The sequence below is a fragment of the Colobus angolensis genome, unplaced genomic scaffold (assembly GCF_000951035.1).
Source record: "Colobus angolensis palliatus isolate OR3802 unplaced genomic scaffold, Cang.pa_1.0 Scaffold87, whole genome shotgun sequence".
Taxonomy (NCBI): Eukaryota; Metazoa; Chordata; class Mammalia; order Primates; family Cercopithecidae; genus Colobus; species Colobus angolensis.
The window spans coordinates 1632481-1656780 of NW_012122598.1; the positions used below are offsets into that span (position 1 = coordinate 1632481).

At 39.7% G+C, this 24300-nt stretch overlaps 1 protein-coding gene across 4 annotated transcripts in view; it reads left to right on the forward strand.

Moving 5' to 3' along the window:
• Nucleotides 1-24300, forward strand: part of ATF7 (activating transcription factor 7) — a 155707-nt gene that overhangs the window by 29265 nt on the left and 102142 nt on the right. For all 4 annotated transcript variants that reach the window (XR_001000501.1, XM_011930496.1, XM_011930497.1 and 1 more), the window contains one exon: nucleotides 3645-3713. Coding sequence is in view for 3 of the 4 variants with exons in the window: in XM_011930496.1 (XP_011785886.1) it covers nucleotides 3666-3713 (48 nt within the window). In the remaining variant the exon portion in view is untranslated. The remainder of the gene's footprint in view (nucleotides 1-3644; nucleotides 3714-24300) is intronic.

Sequence of the window (24300 nt, forward strand, 5' to 3'; positions counted from 1 at the left end):
CAGGATGGTCTCGATCTCCTGACCTCGTAATCCGCCCGTCTCGGCCTCCCAAAGTGCTGGGATTACAGGCTTGAGCCACCGCGCCGGGCCTCTTTTTTCTTATTAAATTATATTGTAATGGTAATATCACACCAGGTTTAGAGAATTTACTTTGTAGTCTTCAGTGACAGACTCTATACTTAGTAGATTAAAATATATAGATATAGACATACATCTAGATATACATAAATCTGTTTTATTGCACAATGACCATTTTAGGATCTACCTCTGTCTCTAACAAAACTAACATAGGTTTTATGAAATTATCTCAGTTACTAAAAATCATTCTCTAAACCTTGGGTTTTCTTCAGTTCTCTCCCAGCATTTACATAACTTTCTCTTTTGAGTAAATATTAATTTTTTTAATCATTTAAAAAATTCTGGTGACTGAGTACCTGAGCCTTTTCTGCAGATGTTGGCCTCTAGGACAGTTTTTTTATGCTTTTTTGTCTTCCCTGTTCTAAGATCTTTGCTGAAAGCAGCCCACTTCCCCTTGTCAGTGCTTCTTAATGTGTGTATCCCTCTTCTGTCATTTATTGTTTAGTCCTATAAAATGCTTATGTTTCATCCTGAAGAATAGATTGGGAAGGAGATGACACACTGTGAGTGCCATGCCCAGACGCATGATCTGCTTGTCAAGCAGAATAGTTATAAATGAGCTGTGAGTTAAATTCTAGTGAGTGGCAGTATTATTTTTCAAGATTTCACTTTATGTCTCCGTCTGTTTACACTACAGAAATGTGTTGCTTTTTGTTTTTGAGATGGCATCAGTGAGACCTCACTGATAATTAAAGATTTGTTTTAAGTGTTAGATTGAAATCAGCAAAATGACGTTTTTTATATGTAGCAATTGATGCAGCAGACTAGGAGTGAAGGAGAAATTTTTTTAAAAAAAGATGTTAGCTGGATTTTTTTTTTTTAATGGGGAGACAGATCATTCTTATTTTTGTTAAATACTTAAATTTTTAAAATCACTGTACAGTGAAAAAATTTTTAAACAAGAATAATGGAAACGACAAGAGGCAAGAGATTGAGGGAATGATTTAAGAATAATTGTGAGTGTTTAAGAAGAGAGGCTTCTTCCTCTCATTGTGATCTTCCTTTGGTAAAAATGGTAAAACAAAGGCCAGCAAATTTAGAAGGAAGCAGGAAATCCTAGTTAGTGGCTGTCAATTGAATATTTAAGAACAATGAAAATACTTCTGTTAGATTTTAATGCTTTTTTCCCCCCAATTTTTTTGTTTTTGCTTTTTTTCTTTCAGAAAGTAATGATTTTTCATCTCTCTTTTCTAGTAAGTGTACCACTAAATAAAATTGGGAAGCCATATATTGTGATGTGATTGTGCAAAGCGAAGTTACATTTTGAATTTTGTGGTTTGAGGGAAGCCATTCCACAATTTATTTCACCACTTCCTATGCCAATACTGTCCCACTTCTCAGCCAGAACTCTTTCCCTCCTCTAAATAGGTAGAAAAATGAGAAAATTTAGCATCAAATAACAGAACCAAGATAAAAGTAAGGAATCCTGCCTGATCCTTGTGTTATGTCTGCTCTAGCCCTTGTAGTTTACTTCCTGGTTGAAAATATATTAGAGGACCTTGTTGAAATAAAATTCTCATTTTGTGATTATATTAGGGAAGCAGATTCTGGGACATTCAGTGAAATTATCTCTAGCACAGGAGTTACGAATTTTTCCGGAAATAAATTGCTTTCTAGACGTGCTCTGAGTTTTCAGCCTTAATGGCCTTGGTCATTGCTTTTATTTACTTTTGTTTACTCTTATTTTGTATCATGTTGTAGTTCCCGAAAGTGCTAAAAAATCATCATGTATTTAAAACCAACCAACCAACCAGAAAACCCCCCTCATCCTGGGGCTGTGTGAAGAAGAATGAAGCTCTCATTTCCCAGTACCCAATCATCAGCTTGAGCTGGCCTCTCCTAGGAACAGAATTTATTGAAGCAATTTATCCTGGCTAAATGTGATATAAATCTGTGTACATGTATGTATGTACAGGCTCTGTTCCATTACAGCAGTGCTGTAGCATCACTTTCCTTCCTAGTTAGCGTGTTTCTATCACACTGAAAGATGACCAAGAAACCCCTTCTATTTTATGGGGCACCCCACAATTTTAAACACTGATTAGTTGTGGAATTACTGATTGGATACTAGAAATACTGGTTTCTAACCCCAGAGTGAGTCCTAAGAGAGTAGCAGATATGTTACCTAGCTACCCTCTGTGTTTTAAGCATGGTTTTCTGATTACCAGATTCAGTCTAGCACATTAACATTTTATTTCAATGCGAGCCTGACAGATTGTCCTAACATTTCAGTTTATTTCCAAGATAAAAATTTGAAATTTGGTTACAGTTCTGAAGTCATTTGCAGGCATATTCAAATTGTAGTTCCTCTCTCATCTTCCCTTGTTCATATTCTTTTGTATACCTTTCTCTTTTATGGAAGGATGTTTGAAAATATCCTTTAGGAGTTTATAAGACTACTTTTACCCCCCACTTCATTTTTCTCTTCCACCTTCCAAAATACTGTTTATCTTTTAGGAATTGTTTTTACTATGATTTGCATTTCTAATCTTTATCCATCTCCACTTCTATTTTTATTCCTAGTTGGAATATGAGAAATTTCTCCCACATATTCAGATTGGAATTACTGTTCTTCAACAAAGAATTTCAATAAGCACTTTGAGAGTTTAGCTTCAATAATTTAAAAACCAGTATAAACCCTGTTAAAGTCTTCAGAGGAATAGAAGGGATAGATGGTGATGCCTTTTAGTGCCATTTCTTTTATCCCCTGCAGCAGCACACATCTGTTGGCTGCAACAGAGCAGCCCAAGAACACTGGTCGAGAGCAGCACAAACAGCCGGAACATATTCTCCCAGTAAACCCCCAAAGAGTCGACATTTGTTTTATTGCTGCTTTTAAAAACCTAGCCGTAAATAGAATCAGAGGGGGGAAGGGCATCGATATTTCTCCATTTGCCACAGACGATTGGTGGGGGGAGGAGGAGGCTCCTGGTTTTTATTTTTATTTTTTTATTAATGAAAACCATTTCCCATGTATCCCAATAGGATGGGTGCTTTGTTTTCTTTGGCAATAATATGGGATAAACAGCCCTTGCCAACAGTCTCATAGTTTATACACCAGGGAGCCAGATTATGGCCCTGTAAAATGGAGCACCCCTCCTATAATCCCTTAATTAATTAAATGACAAATTTTGGTCTTCTCTATTTCAGAAATATGGCTTCCGCATCGAGCGTTCAGTGAATTTATTGACATAAGGAACTGCACTAGTTGTAATTCAGCAGGTTGGAGGAGTGTGTTATATACTGTAGTAGAAAGAGGGAAAATCTAGCAAAGGTTTGAAACTCCTTGACTATTTAGATCTCAATCTTTCTAATTAAAAGTTTCAATTGAGACACAGTAGATCATATGCCACCTGTCTAATGGGTCTCCCCAAAGTAGCCTGTGTTTACAACTTTGATAGATGCATTTGTGGAACACCTGTTTCTGGGGTTGATATTTTTGAAGCACTTTTTTTTTTGCTCCAGCATATTTAACATAACTTTTTCCCCCACCTCCCCCTCCTCAGCTCCGCTTTGCTATATGAAATATGGGAGACGACAGACCGTTTGTGTGCAATGCCCCGGGCTGTGGACAGGTACGTTTACAATATACTTTATTGTGAATGTCTCGTTGTGAATCAAAGTGGCTGTTTTATCACTAAGGCAAAGAGTTTAAAGCCGGTATTTTACGTGATCACTGGAGGTAATCAGATCAGAGGATTTGCAGTGTGTAAATCCAAGTTATGAGGAAGTGTAGGCACTCTACCGTAATGAAATCTGCCTTGCTCCCTCCCATATTGTTATTCTACTGGTGTTTGTTTCCCACCACACAGTGTGGAAGAATACATGTTGCTCTCTCCTCTTTTCTAAAGCTGTCCATCTAAATACAAAGCAGGTTTAGAAATGTTTTCTCTTCATGCCAGGCGCGGTGGCTCACGCCTGTAATCCCAGCACTTTGGGAGGCCGAGATGGGCAGATCACCTGCTGTCAGGAGTTTGTGACCAGCCTGACTAAAACCCCATCTCTACTAAAAATACAAAATTAGCTGGGTGTGATGGTGCATACCTGTAATCCCAGCCACTCAGGAGGCTGAGACAGGAGAATGGCTTGAGCCCGAGAGGCGGAGGTTCTGGTGAGCCGAAATTGTGCCACTGCACTCCAGCCTGGGTGACAAGAGTGAAACTCAAAAAAAAAAAAAAAAAAAAAGGTTTTCTCTTCAACCTACATGGATATAAAAGTCTGCTTAACATATTTGGAGAGGCAGCTAATAATGTACCCACTCATTGTGAACCCCAATTTGCCAGAATCTATTTGGATTTTTTTAAATAAGGAAAAAAAAATGTTTCTTTTGACTGTTGATCCAGAAAATCATTGTTAGCAGCTATGGCAGATATCTATCTAGAAAAGACAAATCCAATATAGAACTTGAGATCTCACAGCATTATATAAACATTTTCTCTGTCTAATGCCATAAATGCATTGTTCCGTATGTCAGCTCTCACGTAATTATATTCATATGTGTATATTGTATGTTATTTTTCATCATATGCTTTTTTAATAAAGTACTTTTGTTGAAATTGCTTTTTTTTCATTTTGCATCTTCTTAACTCTTCTTCCTAGACCTTCCCCTATTGCCATGTTCCACAAAGTATGAAGAAAGTAATACAAAGGAAGTTTTATTTGCCTTCATTAATTCGCTTTATAGAACTCAAAGGGTTGAGTTTCTGTTCACTTAGGAATATGTCATGTGACTGTCCACTGACACTTACTGCTGGTATGTGAGATTACAGAGTAATTATATTAAACATTGTAAATATGGACAAAAAGAAGAGCTCAACTTCAGAGATTCCTATGAATTTGAGAGGTAGATAAAATGGGGGTGGTGACAAGGAATGAACAGAAGGAAGATTCCAAATTCCAGTAAATGCTAAAATTTTCAAAAAAGACCAACAAAGGCATTGTATTCTGCAGTATTTGGCATCCTAGGGTGTATTTCCTTTCATGTCAAAGTTTTCAACTTTATTATTTACTACATGTTTCCCCATGTGATTTCTTTAATATATATATCCATCTATATATGGATGTATATAAATATTTGAAGTAAAAGCCAGTTGGGAAAATAGAATACATTTGTTTCACTTTTCAGACAGCTTTATTGAAATACATTTCTAAAAATAATCTCTCCTAGGCTGGTGTGGCTCATTCCTGTAATCCCAGCACTTTCAGAGTCCAAGGCAGGGTGATCGTTTCAGCTCAGGCGTTTGAGACCAGCCTGAACAATATAGCGAGACCCTGTCTCTACAAAAAAAAAATAAAAATAAAAATTAACCAGCATGGTGGCACACACCTGTAATCCCAACTACTTGGGAGGCTGATGCAGGAGGATCACTTGAGTCCAGGTGTTTGAGGCTACAGTGGGCCATGATCATGCCACTGCACTCCAGCCTGGGCAGCAGAGCGAGACACTGTCTCAAATAAATTAAAAAATGATCTCTCCAAACTTTTACATGTGAATTAGATAATACTATTTACTATGATGCTTATGACCAACACCTCATCCCTTTTTTTTTTTTTTGAGACGGAGTCTCGCTCTGTCACCCAGGCTGGAGTACAGTGGCGTGATCTCGGCTTACTGCAAGCTCCGCCTCCCGGGTTCACACCATTCTCCTGCCTCAGCCTCCTAAGTAGCTGGGACTACAGATGCCCGCCGCCACGCCCAGCTAATTTTTTGCATTTTTAGTAGAGACGGGGTTTCACCATGTTAGCCAGGATGGTCTCGATCTCCTGACCTCGTGATCCACCTGCCTCGGCCTCCCAAAGTGCTGGGATTATGGGCGTGAGCCACTGTGCCCGGCCCTCATCCCTTTTTTACTTCTTGCTTTTAGTTGAAAAATAGGCATTTTTGGTGAAAAGATTTATTTTTCTAATACTTACCATTATTTTTCTTCACTTATTGTTTAAGCTACTCCTGAACTCCTCTTATATGTTATATGCTTAAACCACCCAGACAAGGACTTCACAAAGAAGTAAAAATAGATGATAAAAATAAGGAATATACAAGAAAAGCTTCTCTTAAGCTCTCTGAGGAAGAAAGATATAAATAACACCTCTTCAAGCTGTCTCATCAGAAAATAGTAGTATCCACTGAAATTTGTGAAATGTCACAGATTTGTGAAATTTGTTTTTGTTTTGCTGTGTTTTGGACTGGAGTTAGGAAAATAGGGACTTTTGACTTTGGTTCCTTCTTGTAAAGTTGCGTTCCACTTACCATAAACCATTTCCTTCCCCTACTTCTCTCTCATGTTTCTGAATTATTTGTTGGTATTTTGGTGATTAGGATTCATTATAACCTCTGGGTTAGGTTCTAAATAGGAAGGTGAGTGTGGAACATTGCTACCTTTTTCTTTTGGATTCAAGATACTTATTTCATTGACAAAGGATACAAAGGTACAACTTAAGGCTTTGAAGGTAGCATGATTCATCCCTTTACCTCCTTTGCATGTCAAAACTTTATGGTCAGGTGAGATTATAGTTCTTCAATTATATTTAGTCTCTTCCAAGTTTCTCCGACTATCTGGTAATAAATAACTCTAGATTGGAATCTCTACAAGATTTACTGTGATTGCTTTATGTTATATGAAATAGTGAAAATCTGGCAGACAAGATAAATTTGGTAAAGTGAACTACCCTTGGCCTGTCATCCAACTCCTTAATATCCCTTGAGAATGGTTTCATTCTGGAGCCACCTTGAGCCTTTCAAGCTATTTATAATCCATTTGTCATAGATTCAAGTTCTTTCTTCCAGAAATGATATAATAACAAAAAGGCTATGTAAATCCCAGAATGGGTAATAAGAACCATGGTAATTTTTGCAAGACATAGTTTAGAACCTGCTACCATAGAAGTCTCAAAAAGCAGTGGCTTTTACCGGGTAGAGGAAGTAGGAATGAAAACAGTTATAACTCAGGATACTATTTCTTGTTTTCTATTTTTTATTTTATTTTATTTTTTTGAGACAGAGCCTTGCTCTATCGCCCAGACTGGAGTGCCGTGTTGCGATCTCGGCTCACTGCAAGCTCTGCCTCCTGGATTCACGCCATTCTTCTGCGTCAGCCTCCCGAGTAGCTGGGACTACAGGCCCCCGCCACCATGCTCGGCTAATTTTTTGTATTTTTAGTAGAGACAGGGTTCCACCGTGTTAGCCAGGATGGTCTCGGTCTCTTGACCTCCTGATCTGCCCACCTGAGCCTCTCAAAGTGCTAGGATTACAGGTGTGAGCCACCACGCCCAGCCACTATTTCTTAAAAAACAAACAAAACTATAGGAACCTTATATTATGTCAGTATCTGCTCCTTCACCAGACTTTACCCTGTGCATTCCTAAACTCAGAAATTGTCCTGTGCCTTAATATTAAGGGAAGGTGAAAGGAAAATTCACCTAAAATAGACTAGTGGATTATGCTCTCCACTATATAATCAAAACCACTAGGCTTTCAATGGATACGTAAACATGTTTTGGTTGCTAGGTCTTTAATGGCTGTTATTTTTGGATTCTGTTCATGATCCACTTCCCAACAGTAAGTCTGATGTGACACAGCTGAGTTCTAAATATGCTGCATGTACTTAAAAAAAAAAACGCTGCTGAAGATTGTGCTGTCTGCATTCTTATCAGAAAAGACAGGTGATAGGGTTTTTTAGCCCTGTTATTTCTATTCTCCTGTTGAGATTTTTTTTGTTTCTCTTGAGGCCTCATCAACCTCATGAAGAGGAACTCAGGGAAAGCAATATCCCTGCTAATGCCTCTCTGTGGAATGTGGTAGCAGGAGTAGTTAATAGAGCTGCCTCCTGAGAATGGGGTTAGTGTTGTTAAGGCAACAGTGCCCCAGATACCCTCTTGGCAGAGGACTGGTTGAATTTGAGTTGTGTGGGTTTTTGAAATGTTTATAAGTTAGCATCTATTTAAAGACATTGTGACTGTAAAACAGCTTCGTGTTGTTAAAATAATAGAAATATAGTTTGGTACTGAATCTATTAATAGGAAGTCTTACAAGTTTTTAATACTTTTGGAGGACACTTTTACTGGAATATGGATTATAAAGTTGTTCCATTGTATGTGGAAGCAGGAATAGATACCATGTCTCTGTCAGTAATCTTGAATTTTAGATGTTATTTCATGCGTATGCAGTTAGATAACTTACCTTTTGGATGTTTTTGCCCAGTTTTTTATTACTGGGATCAACAAATTCCATATTCCTATGCCTCCCTCTCAGGCATATGACACAGGTTTGCAGTATAAATTATGCAGATTTAAGTAGTCTTTCTGGTTACCATAATCAAGTGTTTGAACAGAAGATGGTCATATCAGCTTATTAGAATGTCAATTTCCTTAAAAACAGGAACACATTTCCTCTGAGAAGATACTACTCATGGAGAGTTAGTATCATCCTGTTCTTAGCCAGTGAGAAAGGTTTCTGTCATATCTATTCTGTATCACCTCTGTCCTTTTTTTGTTTTGTTTTGTTTTTCTGAGACGAAGTTTCGCTCTTATCGCCCAGGCTGGAGTACAGTGGTGTGATCTTGGCTCACTGCAACCTCCACCTCCTGGGTTCAAGTGATTCTCCTGCCTTAGCCTCCCAAGTAGCTGGGATTACAGGTGCGCACTAACTCTCCCAGCTAATTTTTTTGTATTTTTAGTAGAGGCAGAGTTTCGCCATGTTGGTCAGGCTGGTCTCAAACTCCTGACCACAGGTGATCTACCCCTCTTGGTCTCCCAAAGTGCTGGGATTTCAGTCGTGAGCCACCATACCCGGCCCACCTTTGTCCTTTTAAGGAAAAAAATCCTTTGATTATTTCTCTGTCCAGTGTGACCCTGAGGGGCTATTACGCTTTTTTTGCCTGAAGAGATCTACTATCAGATCTTCTTCTCTTCTCCCAGAGGACATTTAGGTACAGGTTGAAATTATCTTCATATCTTTCTGACTGAGATACAAAACATATAACTAACTCATAGACCTCTGGGGCCTGCTTTTCCTTTCTAAGGCCAAGAATAGTGATGGAGCCCTAGTTGTGATGGGATTGAGGGCAGCTTCTTGTACCTCCTTATCTTGTCATATAATAGAAATAATGTTTATGGTGTTGTAGTCCTGGCTTCACTTGGCATTTAACCAACCTCCAAAGCTGTTTATTGCTTCGTATCCTCTGCCTCCATGAACATTATCTCTTAAATCTCTATTGCTCTGTAATATATGAGGCAACAAATAGCTCCTATGATTGGTTAAATGCTGGCATGCCGCAAAGGTATATGTTTTATTGCCTATATAACACAAATCTATAGAGATTATTCCTGTTATCCCAGCCCTCCCATTAAATGGGCCATACTGGTACTGTGGGACTCTGGATCTTTAATTCTGTCCCTTTGGCAAGTTGCCCTATTATCTGGCATAAGCACAAAAGAAAAGCAGGAAAGAATGAGTTGGTGGTGATTACTAATTCTTTATGTTAGGGAAGCATCTTGAATTGGAGAATTACAAGGGGAAGCAATGGCTCTGGTAGGTAAATGCCATTTGTGGTAGTATATGCTATGTTTACATGTTTCGACAGGTGAAGGCAATTTCAGGCAAACAAATAAGCCTTTTTTCCCTACCATCTGCCAAGAGTTTTTGAAAATTCTATTTTTTATTTAATAATTCATATTTCATTCAATAATTCATCTAGTTCCCATCTGGTAAGAGTGCCTGCATGCTGTCAGGCAGCTGAAAATACATGGCATTATACACAAATTAGGCCAAATGCTAACCTTATTTTTTGTAATATGTTGACTTTGCAATAACTTTCAGTACACTCTGTGGATGCTGCACTAACCTGTGGTGGAAGTAGGCCACTCTTATGTATCATATAGACAAAATTGGGACTGGGATTTTTTTTCTTTTTTTTTTTTTGAGACAGAGTCTCATTCTGTCATCCAAGCTGGAGTGCAGTGGTGCGATCTTGGCTCACTGCAGCCTCCGCCTCCCGGATTCAAGTGATTCTCCTGCCTCAGTCTCCCCAGTAGCTGGGACTACAAGCACCTGCCTCAGTCTCCCCAGTAGCTGGGACTACAAGCGCCCACCACCATACATGACTAATTTTTGTATTTTTTAGTAGAAATGGGGTGTCGTCATGTTGACCAGGCTAGTCTCGAACTCCTGACCTCAGGTGATCCGCCCGCCTCAGCCTCCCAAAGTGCTGGGATTACAGGCGTGAGCCACCACACTTGGCCTGGGACTGGAATTTTTAAAATGTAGAGTTGTTAAGAGCAGGAATTAAACTCAAGTTTTGTTTGTTTTTTGTTGTTGTTGTTGTTGTTGTTGTTGTTTTGAGACGGAGTCTTGCTCTGTCGCCCAGGCTGGGGTGCAGTGGCCAGATCTTAGCTCACTGCGAGCTCCGCCTCCTGGGTTTACACCATTCTCCTGCCTCAGCCTCCCGAGTAGCTGGGACTACAGGCGCCCGCCACCTCGCCCGGCTAGATTTTTTTTGTATTTTTTAGTAGAGACGGGGTTTCACCATGTCAGCCAGGATGGTCTCGATCTCCTGACCTCGTGATCCGCCCGTCTCGGCCTCCCAAAGTGCTGGGATTACAGGCTTGAGCCACCGCGCCCGGCCAAACTCAAGTTTTTTAATGTCGGATCTGATACTCTTGATACTTGCCCTTAGAAACATGTAGTTGGTTATTTTTGTTTTTCATGTTATATTTAAACAAATATATGTATGTTGCTAGAGCACAGTAGATTAAAAGCATCCTTGTTCTGATCTGCCCCTCCCAAAAAAGGCTGTATGAATCTAATTGGTACTACATCCAGGAAATTAGGGTGATATTTTTCAGTTATTCACTCTTGTTTTCCTTAGATATAACTTAATATTTGAAACGGGAACCCAGAAACTGTTTTCAGAGCATTCCTGTTAGAAAAAAAATAAAATCCTGTCTTTGCATCTCAGCTCTTCCTAAGTTAAAAGGCCTCTTTCCTACTCCCTTCTTTTGCAAACTGCTGAGTTTACGAAGTGCCTTCTAAATCTTAAAGTCTGTCTTTCATTGATCCTTCTTTTGCCACTCTGGCAAAACTACATATAGCATATAGCTAGGTTGTTGACTTACAAGATACTGTCATTATATAGAATTCTTCATTCTTTTATCAAATAGTCTTCCAGCGAATGCAGCAGGTTAAAAAGCAGCCGGCGTACTCCCTCTCTCTGGTTAGCCTATTTCTCTAATGCAGATTGACTTGCTCAGCAGTCACATTCTGTCTGCAGCCCTTGTTAGGGCCTCTCTGTATGTGGATTCATAACACATCTGTGTGTACATCTACAGTGCTGTGCTGTATAAATAATAATAAGTAATCACCAGATGGCCTATAACTGCTCCTCTGGACCCGCTGGGTCTCTTGAAGCTGTTAGTAAAGTCGTCTGGCATTTTGCTGGGGAAAACTTGTCGTAGATTTATTTTTAAAAAAATTCAAACTCACAACTGGGTGTTTAGGACTAGATATTGCTGTCTGTGTTGTAAATATTTAACAGGCTTTGTACAATGACAAGTAAAAGCGCCATTACTAACCACATACAGTGGCTGTGGAGCTCTTCTTCCCTCCTGGCCATTTAGAAAGGAAAAGAAATGCCAATAAATTGTACATTATGAACAACGTACAAGAGATGCTCTCTGGAAGATTTTTTCTGAAGAGAAAAAGAATTTCAACATTCTGCTCAGAGTCGTGACTGGGCAAACTTAAGCTTTTTAACTATGTGCCAGTGACTTAAACACAATGCCACTTTTATTTTTTTTTAGAGATAGGGTCTTGTTCTGTCACCCAGGCTGGAATACAATGATGCAATCATAACTCACTGAAGCCTTGAACTCCTGGGCTCAGGCAGCCCTCCCGCTTCAGCCTCCTGAGTAGCTGGGACTACAGGTGCACACCACCATGCTTGGCTAATTTTATGTTTTTATTTTTAGAGACAGTGTCTTGCTGTGCTGCCCAGGCTGGTCTCGAACTCCCAGCCTAAAGCAGCCCTCTCACCCGAGGCTCCCAAGTGCTTGGGATTACAGTCATTAGCAACCACACCTGGCACAAAGTCCCTTTTAAAGTGGACGTTGTAATATTTTAAGAAAAGCTCCATGCCCTGGAGTTCAGTCATACTGAGATTTTGATCTTAATAGCATCTTTATAACCAAATGATAAACCTTTCTGAAAGAGTTACAGTGCAAGTTGATGTTTGGTTAAATGTCAGGCCTTTGGTTATGTCTAAAAACACATAAAGTATAGTGTTTGCCAATATTATTTATAAAACAAAACATCTTTATTTTTGTCCTCTTTCCATTAATTTTTGTGAAAAGGTTATGTATTTTGTTTGGGGAAAATGTTATTCTGATTTTCCACTTATAATTTTCTGTGCTGTTTTGCTATTACTAATCCCTTTGCTTCAGTACCTATTGTACTAGTGTACTTAGTACACTAGTACATGTTTTTTAAAATCACAATAGAACTCATCGCCCCTAAATTTGAGGGTTTTTTTCTTTGTTTGCTTATCATAAGATAACAACACATATTTTAAACAGAAATTGGGTATCTTAACTGTCAAGCCTAGTTTTCTTTTGTCTGTTGGGGGTTGAATCTATTTAACCACAGAGAGCTTGTCCTTTAAATCATAGTACATGGATGTTACTTTTGAGGTAGAATGCGTAGAATGGTTTTCTGTTTCAAAATCTCATCTCGCAGAATTGACATACAAATTGTGAAGAAGAAATAGTTTTAATAGTTTATTGTGGGGAGATGTTGCTTTTTAAAGTTTTGTGTCACAAAATTATCATGTTAAGGATAGGATTTCAAGAAGGAAATCATCATGGAGAAAAGATGGAAGCTTTGAGGTTTATCTCTTTGTAACAGTGCCTTTGTGTTTTTACTTCAAAATTTCTTTGTGCAGTGAAATATGCTACCTTTGTATTTGTGCTTTGGTAAGAATGTGGACTGTTTGCAATTGTCATGTGAAAGTACAAAGAGAATGAGAATGAATTTTGTGAAATTAGCTCATTCCCAGTCTGGCACACCATGTGCCCTGTGTGACTGCTGATTCTGCTGGCAGATTGAAGTGCCGAACCAACTTCTGCTCTAACTACTAAAATTGCCAGCCATCATTCCAAGCTTTTAAATCTTGTTGTTCACATCTGTGATGTCAGATTTTGAGCAAACATAGCTCTGTCTTTAAATCCCAGTGGAATTTGCAATTCCCTGGATTGAAAGGAAAGAGTTCTTCCTTTTTGCCTTTGAAAAACTTGAGTGGCTGTGCAGGGAAAGTCAGCAGAATAAATCTGCAGCCTTGCCGTATCCTTTGAGTCATTGTAGAAAGCTGAGTGCTCTGTTCGACATTCAGCAGATTGGCTGTCAGAGTTGCACCGCTGCTTATCAAAGACATGGTCTCTCAAAGAGCCATTTATGTTATTCCAGAGAGAATCATCCTGTGGCAAAAGGAACACCTCCTTTCTCCTCCCAAGGGTCAGATCTTCTTTTGATACTGGGCAATTATCCCTTGCTTTTCCTGAAAAATAGCTCAATCCACTATAAAGATTGGCACCAGCACAGGTTGCTGACTTGGTTACAATGACAAGCTCTGATTCCTTAGCCACAGGGAGAGGCATCAGGGTGATACTCGTAAGTATGCCAGAGGCTTAATGGTGGTGATTTTTCTGCTGAGAAACTCAGTGTGCCTTATAAGTGTCTTGGCTTCTGTTCTCTTTCTCTGAGGGAAATAAATTTGTTTTTAGTTGTTTGCACACCAGTCACTATAAAATGCCACTATGAGGTTATCTTTCTTTCCTTCACTTCCTCAAGCTTCTTTCCCGTCTTTAGTTACTGTCCTTTAGTTACTGTTTGAGATCAAGCCCTATAGTCTAATTTTTTACATTTTTATGTCGTTTTTATACAGCTTATCTTGGCTCTTATTAGCCTTTGTACCTGGTGGGGATTATTCACCAGTGTTTCCTCTATTTAAAAAAATGAATAGATTTTATTTTTTAGAGCAGTGGTAAGCGTATGGAAAAATTGAGTGGGGAGTACAGAGAGTTCCCATTTACCTTCTTACTCCACCCCCTACTCACAATTTCCTTTGTTGTTAACATCTTGCATGCGTGTGCTATATTTGTTAGAATTGTTGAACCAAACATTAATACATTATTATTAACTGAAGGCCATAGTTTTCATTAGTGTTCACTGCCTATACATTCTGTGGGGTTTCACAAAAGTATAATAATATGTGTCTGCTATAACAATACCATATGGAATAGTCTCACTGCCATAAAAATCTCTTGTGCTCCACCTATTCATCCCACCCTCCTGAACCTCCAGTAACCACTGATCTTTTTACTGTCTCGTAGTTTCACTTTTTCTAGAATGTTGTGTAGTAGGAATCATATAGCCCTCTAATTTTTTAGAGTTGTGAGTAGAATAAGCATGTGATTGGAAATTGTTGGAAAAAAGGGGGAGGGAAAGACGTGGGAGGCTCCACAGCTCCAAGTTCTATCTAAAACTCCAGGCATTTATCCAGGGAGATTTAGGTGGCCAACCTTTCTTCTTCTTTGCTGGGAGTCTCTCTGATGTTATAGGAATTAGCTTGCCTAGTGACAGTTTTATTAGTTCTAGGTGTTAGGAGTAAGGACAAGATGAACACTGAATGGGCTGTATCTGGGGAATCAAGGTATTAGGGTTGAGCAAAAGCAAAAGGAAGTAGAGCATTTCATCTCTTTTCTGTTGAATAGGTTGAGGACAATAAAGTCTCATTCTCTTCCTTCTTCCCATGAGCAGTCTTATATATGATTGAAGAAGATTAGTGCAAAGATTCCTCATCCAGAAATAAACTCTTGTACTTCTATACTAATTAAAGATTCATGTAAATTACTAAGTACTTGCAAAACTATGGAGAACTCTATGGGGGTTGTCATTCACACTTTAGTATGAATTGGTTTAATGACAACTGTGATATTGGCTACAGAAAGAAATGAATGTTTTTATTTGGGGTTAGGGGATCACAGATGTGGACTGGCTTAGGTAAAATGGTCCCTGAGCAAAGGAGATATTGACGTTTATGAGGATATGCAAGATAAGCAGATTTACTTTTGCATTTTATTTTGGGCTATCTCAGCTTCTTTTACTAGAAGCTCATACCTGTAATCCCAGCACCTTGGGAGGCCAAGGCAGGAGGATTGCTTAAAGCCAGGGGTTTGAGATCAGCTTGGGCAACAAAGCAAGACCCTGACTCTACCAAAAAATAAAAATAAAAATAAAAAAAAGAAGCTACTTGAGGAGTGTAAATGTTAAGAATAGCCCAAATAAACACTGGAACCAACTTAATATAGAAAGAAAGAACCATTTCCTCCTTTCACTACTCTGGAAAATTTAGATTGATAAAATATGGGGGAAGGGAAATACTGATTTATTTAGTTCTAGGACTCATGGTTCCTGTCTGCTTAGAATTCTAGCTCGTTGGTAGGGAGTAGGATCTTTTTCATAGAGATATTGTCTCTTTACCCTCTCGATTTGACTAAATATGAGAATCTCCCAGTCTTGGGTCAGTACTACTTTCCTAACCTGTCAGACTGAACTGACTCTGTGGTAAAGTGAACATTAGCCTAGGGAAAGTTCTTAGCATGATTGTCAGGGTTACCATCAATTAGTGCATACTAACAGGTCATGTATGCATACATGCATATACAATTTAGAGGAAATATGTTTATATGAGGTACAGGAAAATGATCTTTCCATCCAGAAAGCATGCAGCTTGAAGGGAGAGAATAAAATACAATGAAAATTGTTTGATTCTATTGATATAACAGAAGCAACAGCAACAATAATTATAGCTCACTGAGTTTTTATCATGTACTGTGCCAAAGTACTTTACAGGGATATTTTATTTAATCCTAGCAACCTCTGAGGGAGAATTACCAATGAGAAAACTAAGGCTCAGAGAACTAACTTGTACAGGGTTACTCAGTATTTTGTGATGGAGTTGTAACATAAACCCAGATGATTAGACTCCAGACCAGCACTCTTAACCACTCCGCTAAATTGCTTCCTTGTTATTTTCCATACGCGCATCAGTATCCACATCTAGCCTAGAAGAAAATGAGTTAAGTAGTGTTTTTTGGTAAATGGTCCAAATCAGTCAGCTAAGTCTTATTTATTACTGATCTATATATCTAGCTGCCATACCAGAGAGAGCTAAATCTGTAGCTGAGCTCTGCCTGAGGGAAAAAAAAAAAGGTGTAAATTCTTATGAAAATGAAGAAATCTTTCTGCAACTGCCTCAGCCTTAATCTACAATGTTTTTTATCTGCCTGGTAATGATGCTGAAATGTGTCTACACTCTGAGGTAAACCACCATCATTTTGCAGCAAGAACGTGATTCTAAAGAGGAAAGAAAATTAATTTTTGACCAACCAGAAACGTAGACAGAACTAGAAAACTGGGACCTAAAATCATGGCTTCAGCATCCTCTACTAATAGGCCCAGAGAAGCATTGTGGGTGTCATCTTTGTGCATTCTAGGCTAGGTTACTTCCTGATCCATATTTTCTTCTTTCTCGCCTTAAGTTTTATACCCATAAGCTCCCACATACAAAGGATGGGTATTTTGTTCTGGTGGCTGCCATACTTATTGGTAAGAGGAAATATGACTAAGGTGGAATTAGGGTATGATTACAACAACACTATAGTGAGATGTATAATCTGCTCAGTGATTGCTAACTTGCTTATTCTCTGACATTTTTGGCATATGGCTACATAGAGGATCTTGCCTGTTGAATAATACAGTTCTCCACTCAGGTCTCACATCCTGTCTTTATTTGACTTCATAGCACCTCTACACATCTGCTTTTTCCTTTTCCCTTAGAAACTGTGTTGTGTTAATGCAATGGAGATTTCATTTATCATCGCAAGTGAAAATATCTAGCTATGTAGACTCACGGAAATATTTATGTGAAATAATTTAAGTGATAAAAATATGTAGCAGTGGCCAGGCGCGGGTGGCTCACACCTGAAATCCCAGCACTTTGGGAGGCCGAGGCGGGCGGATCACCTAAGGTCAGGAGTTGGAGACCAGCCTTGCCAACATGGTGAAACCTGTCTCTACTAAAACTACAAAAATTAGCTGGGGGTGGTGGCAGTTGCCTGTAATCTTAGTTACTCAGGAGGCTGAGGCAGGAGAATCACTTGAACCTGGGAGGCGGAGGTTGCAGTGAGCTTAGATCGTGCCATTGCACTCCAGCCTGGGTGACAGAGCAAGACTTCGTGTCCAAACGAAAAAAACAAATATATATATATATATGTATTTGTATTTGTAGAAGTATACATAGAGGATCAAAAGAGACCAGAGCATCTAATAGTTGATATTTACAATAAAGGGATTCTTTGTATATATTGTCTGAATGTCTTTATCTTGTCTTTATCTTTCACTGGACAGTTGCTTAATATTTTTTTTTTTTTTTTTTTTTTTTTTTTTTTGATCGCTCTGTCACTCAGGCTGGAGTGCAGTGGTCCGATCTCAGCTCACTCACTGCAACCCCTGCCTCCCACGTTCAGGCAATTGTCATGCCTCAGCCTCCCAAGTAGCTGAGACTACAGGTGTGAACCAGCTAGTTTTAGTATTTTTTTGGTAGAGATGGGGTTTCACCATATTAGCCAGGCTGGTCTCGAATACCTGACTTCAAGTGATCCAAGTGATCCGCCCACCTCAGCCTCTGAAAGGGCTGGGATTACAAGCGCGCGCCACATTTTCCTTCTTTTTTTTTTTGAGACGGAGTCTCCCTCTGTTGCCCACGCTGGACCGTAGTGACGCAAACTCGGCTCACTGCAACCTCCACTTCCCAGGTTCGAGGGATTCTCTTGCCTCAGCCTCCCAAGTAGCTGGGACTACAGATGTGCACCACCACACCCAGCTAATTTTTGTATTTTCAGTAGAGATGGGGTTTCACTATGTTGGCCAGGCTGGTCTCAAACTCTTGACCTCAAGTGATCCGCCTGCCTCAGCCTCCCAAAGTGCTGGGATTAGAGGCATGAGCCACTGCACCCAGCACATTTTCCTTCTTGATTCTGATAATGATTCATTGTATATCTGTGAACCATGTGCAATTAACTGTGTATTCAGCTGCAGGAAATACCTGACTAGAGTCTTGTCTTTTCCACCTCTTACCACAAACCCAAGTTCTTGGCTTCAGAACTGAGAATGCCTCACTAGGTAAGGTTATAACTGACCAAAATGATCACTCGTGGTATCCAAAGATCTCATTTGTTTATTTTGCTGGGTGCCTCTGATAGAACAGTTAGTTGCGTGTGAGCATGCATGTGTGTGCGTGTGTGTGTGAGTGACGACAGGAGTTCCTATAAAAAAGTAAATGCAAAGAAAAAGTAGTTCAGGGCAGCAGCCTATAGAACTGAGCTAAAAGCGTGGCTTCTGGGAAGTTATCAGAGAGACAATGACAGTTTAACAGGATAGATGAAGACTACATTTTAATGCTAAGCTTTCATTACCTCCATTTTATGTCTCTGTTCTCAAGCTCACTGACAATAACAAGTCTTTCATTGGCATAGTTATTTGAATCAAGTGAAAAGAGGTGTTCAGATAGTTTTAAAGATCTCAGTTGTAGTATATACCTGGAGTTTGTATAATACCGGAATGGGTAAATAGTATTATAGATATCTGTCACTTCAGTGAACATCTTTTTTTTTACATGGTGGCAATCTATGCACATTGATTTTTAAAATTATATTATGTTCATAACTTCAGACATTTGTCATTTTACTTCAGTTTCAGGTACTTTTTAGGACTAAGGGGGAGACTAGTCTCAGGTTGTATGTATTGTGAGGGAACAATAAAAGTGGTTACTCTAAAAATTTCAAGGGTCTAGATGTCTGTGTATATTTTATAAAATATCACATTATATTCAACACTTTAGCTTTCCCTCTTCAGTCTTTCCTGTTCTTTCCTTCTAGGCTTTACCTAGATAATTGCAGTAGTGGAAAGGGGAGACTTTATTTCAGCCTTCTTCCACTTTCTATGCAGTTGAAGCTATAACTAGACAGGGCCTTATGGAGGCTTGTACTTTCAGTTACGCATATTTGACTGCCCAGATGAGGGGATTGTATTCACATACGTAGCAGCTCTTGGCAGAGTCATGGTTAAAGGTTTAAACATATTGTACCTTGTTGGCTATTCCCATAGTCCTAAGGGAGGCATTTTGCTTCTCTATAGACAGTAATCGGCTTGTCAGAGTGGAGTGGCTTTTTGTTTTTCCTTTATCTAGTAGAATGCAGTGGGCTAAGCCTTTCTGGGAAGCAATTTCTTCCTCCACCGCATGAACAGAAGGTCATGGATACTCTCTCTGAAACAAAGGGGAGGTGGTGATGGAAAGTTAGTGACTAGTTCATAATTGGATTGAAGCTCTGTCAAGTAGACAACAGTTCCTGCTTGGAAGCTGGACTTTCTGCTATGCTTTGGTTTTCTGTCTTAACATTAGAAAAATGAGCAATGGATACTCCAAGCTTAAAATTTTAGACTCTTTTCTGAGTGCCTATGAGAATGAATATACAAGAAGCTATTCACATTTACTTAGTGGTCTTCAGTCTTTTCTTTTTTCATTTATGCTCTTCCTTTGCTTTTTTTAAATTAAGAAACTATCTTTGTTAGAGCAGTTTTAGATTCACAGCAAAATTGAGTGAAAAGTGCAGAGGATTCTCATATACCTCCTGTCCTCACACATACTAGCCTCCCCCACTATCAACATACTGAACCACAATGGTACATTTGTTACATTCAGTGAACCTACATTGACATATTATCACCCGAGTCCATACTTTATATTAGGATTCACTCTTGGTATTGCACATTCTGTAGGTTTTAACAAATATATAATGAGGCTGGGCACAGTGGCTCATGCCTGTAATCTCAACATTTTGGGAAGCCGAGGCAGGAGGATTGCTGGAGTCCAGGAGTTCAAGACCAGCCTAAGCAACATAGTGAGACCCCTATCCCTACAAAAAAATAAAAATAAAAATTAGCCAGGTGTGGTAATGTTCACCTGTAGTCCCAACTATTCAGGAGGCTGAGGTGGGAGGATTGCTTGAGCCCGGGAGGTCAAGGCTGCAGTGAGCCATGATTGTGCTACTGCATACCAGCCTGGGCAGCGGAGTGAACTCCTGTCAAATCAGTCAGTCAATCAACATATAAAATGACATGTATCCACCATTGTAGTGTCGTACGGAATCATTTCAGTGCCCTAAATATCCTTTGTGCTCTGCCTGTTTATCCCTCACTTCCCACTGACACCTGGCAAGCACTGATATTTTTACTGTCTCTGTAGTTTTGCCGTCTTCAGAATGTCGTTTAGTTGGAATCATACAATATAAGGCCACTTCATACTAAGCTTCTTTCATTTAGTAATATGCATTTAAGTTTCCTCCTTATCTTTTCATAGCTTGATACCTTATTTCTTTGTAGTGCTGAGTAATATTCCATTGTCTGAATGTACCACAATTTATCCATTCACCTGCTGAAGGACATCTTAATTGCTTCTGAGACTTGGCAATTATGAGTAAAGAAAGCTGGCCGGGCGCGGTGGCTCAAGCCTGTAATCCCAGCACTTTGGGAGGCCGAGACGGGCGGATCACGAGGTCAGGAGATCGAGACCATCCTGGCTAACACAGTGAAACCCCGTCTCTACTAAAAAAAAATACAAAACTAGCCGGGCGAGGTGGCAGGCGCCTGTAGTCCCAGCTACTCGGGAGGCTGAGGCAGGAGAATGGCGTGAACCTGGGAGGCGGAGCTTGCAGTGAGCCGAGATCGTGCCACTGCACTCCAGCCTGGGTGACAGAGCGAGACTCCGTCTCAAAAAAATAAAAAAATGAAAAAAAAAATAATAATAACAGTCATTTGTATTTCCCTGATGGCATGATGTTGAGCACCTTTGCATATGCTTCTTTGCCATCTGTATTTTTCTTTGGTGAAGTGTCTGACTAAAGTCTGTTGCCCATTTTTTAATCAGGTTGTTCATTTTCTTGCTGTTCAGTTTTAAGAGTTCTTTCTGTATTTTGCATAACAGTCATTTATCAGGTGTAACTTTTACATTCTTTCCCATTCTGTAGCTTGTCTTTACATTCTCTTGACATTGTCTTTCACAGAGCAGAAGTTTCTAATTTTACCCGAGTCCAGCTTATCAATTACTTAGTTCATGGATCATGCCTTTGGTATTGTATTTAAAAAGTCATCACCATAGTCATTTAGGTCAGTGGTCCCCCACCTTTTTGACACCAGGGACTGGTTTCCTGGAAGACATTTTTTCATGGACTGGGGATGGAGGGGATTCAAGCCCATTACATTTATTGTGTGCTTTATTTATAGTATTATTAAATTGTAATATAATAGTGAAATAATTATACAGCTCACCATAATGTAGAATCAATGGGAGCCCAGAGCTTGTTTTCCTGCAACTAGATGGTCCCATCTGGGAGTGATGGGAGACAGTGACAGATCATCAGGCATTAGATTCTCATAAGGGATGTGCAACCTAGATCCCTCACATAAACAGTTCACAGTAGGGTTGGGACTCCTTTGAGAATCTAATGCTGCGATTGATCTGACAGGAGGCAGAGCTCTGGCTGTAATGCAAGCGATGGGGAGTGGCTGTAAATACAGATGAAGCTTCCCTCACTTGCGCGCTGCTCACTGCCTGCTTTGTGGCCCCTGGTGTAGGTGTTCCCGTATATTATCATCTAGAAGTTTTATAGTTTTGCATTTTACATTTAGGTCTGTGATCCATTTTAAGTTTTGTGAAGGCTATAAAGCATGTGTCTAGATTCATTTTTTTGCATGTGGTTATCCAGTTGTTCCAGCACCATTTGTTGAAAAGATTATCTTTGCTTCATTGTGTTGCCTTTGCTCCTTTGTCAAAGATCAATGACTATATTTATGTGGGTCTATTTCTGGGCCCTCTATTTATTCACATAAATATAGTAATTGATGGCCGGGCATGGTGGTTCGCGCTGTAATCCCAGCGCTTTGGGAGGCCGAGGCAGGTGGATCACGAGGTCAGGAGATGGAGACCATCTGGCTAACACGGTGAAATCCAATCTCTACTAAAGATACAAAAAATTAGCTGGGCGTGGTGGCAGGTGCCTGTAATTCTAGCTACTTGGGAGGCTGAGGCAGGAGAATGGCATGAACCTGGGAGGCAGAGCTTGCAGTGAGCTGAGATCTCGCCACTGCACTCCAGCCAGGGCGACAAAGTGAGACTCTATCTCAAAAAATACATATATATATAGTAGTTGATGTGTCCATTCTTTTTCTAGTACCACACTGTGTTTATTACTGTAGCTTTATAGTCGATTTTTTCTTTTTTTGGCAGGGGGTGTTGGTAGAGACAGGGTCACATTATGTTCCCCAGGCTGGTCTCAAACTCCTGGTCTCAAGCGATCCTCCCACTTTTACCTTCCATAGTGCTGGGATTACAGGCATAAGGCACTATGCCCAGTCTATAGTAGGTCTTTTTTTTTTTTTTTTTTTGAGACGTAGTCTCACTCTGTTGCCAGGCTGGAGTGTAGTGGCGCAATCTCGGCTCACTGCAACCTGTACCTCCCGGGTTCAAGAGATCCCCCTGCCTCGGCCTCCTGAGTAGCTGGGATTGCAGGCGTGTGCCACCACACTCAGCTATTTTGTGTGTGTGTGTATTTAGTAGAGACAGGGTTTCACCATGTTGGCCACTCTTTCTTTGTTCATTCATTCATTTGACAGGGTGTCACTTTGTTGCCCAGGCTATAGTGCAGTGGTGTGATCTTAGCTCACTGTAACTCTTGTGCTCAAATGATCTTCCTGCCTCAGCCTCTTGAGCACCACCACACCCAGCTAATTTTTTTATTTTTTATAGAGACATGGTCTTGCAATGTTGCCCAGGCTGGTCTCAAACTCCCGGCTTCAAGCAGTCCTCCTGCTTTAGCCTCCCAAAGTGCTGGGATTATAGGCATGAGGCATCACCCCTGGCTTACACTAATTTTTATTATTTCTTTTCTTGTGCTTGCTTTGGATTTAATTTGCTCTTTTTTCCTCCTAGTTTTCTAAGGTGGAAGCTTAGATTATTGATTTTAGATCTTTTTCTTTTCTAGTATGTTTATTCACTGCTGTCAATTTCCCACTAATCACTGTTTCTGCTGCATCCCACAAATTTTTATAAGTTGCATTTTCATTTAGTTCAAAATACTTTTTAATTTCTCTGGAGATTTCTTTTTTGCTTCTTATATTATTAGAAGTATATTATTTAATCTCTAAGTCTTTTCATATTTTCCAGCTATCTTTCTGTCACTGATTTCTATTTTAATTCTATTGCAGTTAGAAGGCAGACATTGTGTGATTTATTTTAAACCTGTTAAGGTGTGTGTTATATGGCCCAAAATGTGGTCAATCTTGGTAAATGTTCCATGTGAATTAAGAAGAATGTATAATCTGTTGTTGTTGTTGTTGTTGGATGAATTAATCTATAGGTGTTAATTATGTCCAGTTGATTGATGGTGGTGTTGAGTCAACTATGTCCTTACTGATTTTCTGCCTGCTGGATATGTCCATTTCTGATTAGAGGGGTGTTAAAGTCTCCAACTGTTAATATAAGAGCAGATTCATCTATCTGTCTCTTTGCAATTCTGTCAGTTTTTCCTTCATATGTTTTGATGTTCTTTTGTTAGCTACATACACATTAATTATTTTTGTTTTTATTTTTTATTTATTTATTTTTTTTGAGATGAAGTCTTGCTCTGTCGCCCAGGCTGGAGTGCAGTGGCGCGATCTTGGCTCACTGCAAGCTCCACCTCCCGAGTTCAAATGGTTCTGCCTTAGCCTCCTGAGTAGCTGGGATTATAGGCGTGTGCCACCACGCCTGGCTAATTTTTGTATTTTTGGTAGAGACAGGGTTTCACCATGTTGACCAGGCTGGACTCGAACTCCTGACCTCAAGTGATCCACCCACCTCGACCTCCCAAAGTGCTGGGATTACAGGTGTGAGCCACCATGCCCGGCCTACATTAAGAATTTGTATGCCAGGCGCGGTGGCTCAAGCCTGTAATCCCAGCACTTTGGGAGGCCGAGACGGGCGGATCACGAGGTCAGGAGATCGAGACCATCCTGGCTAA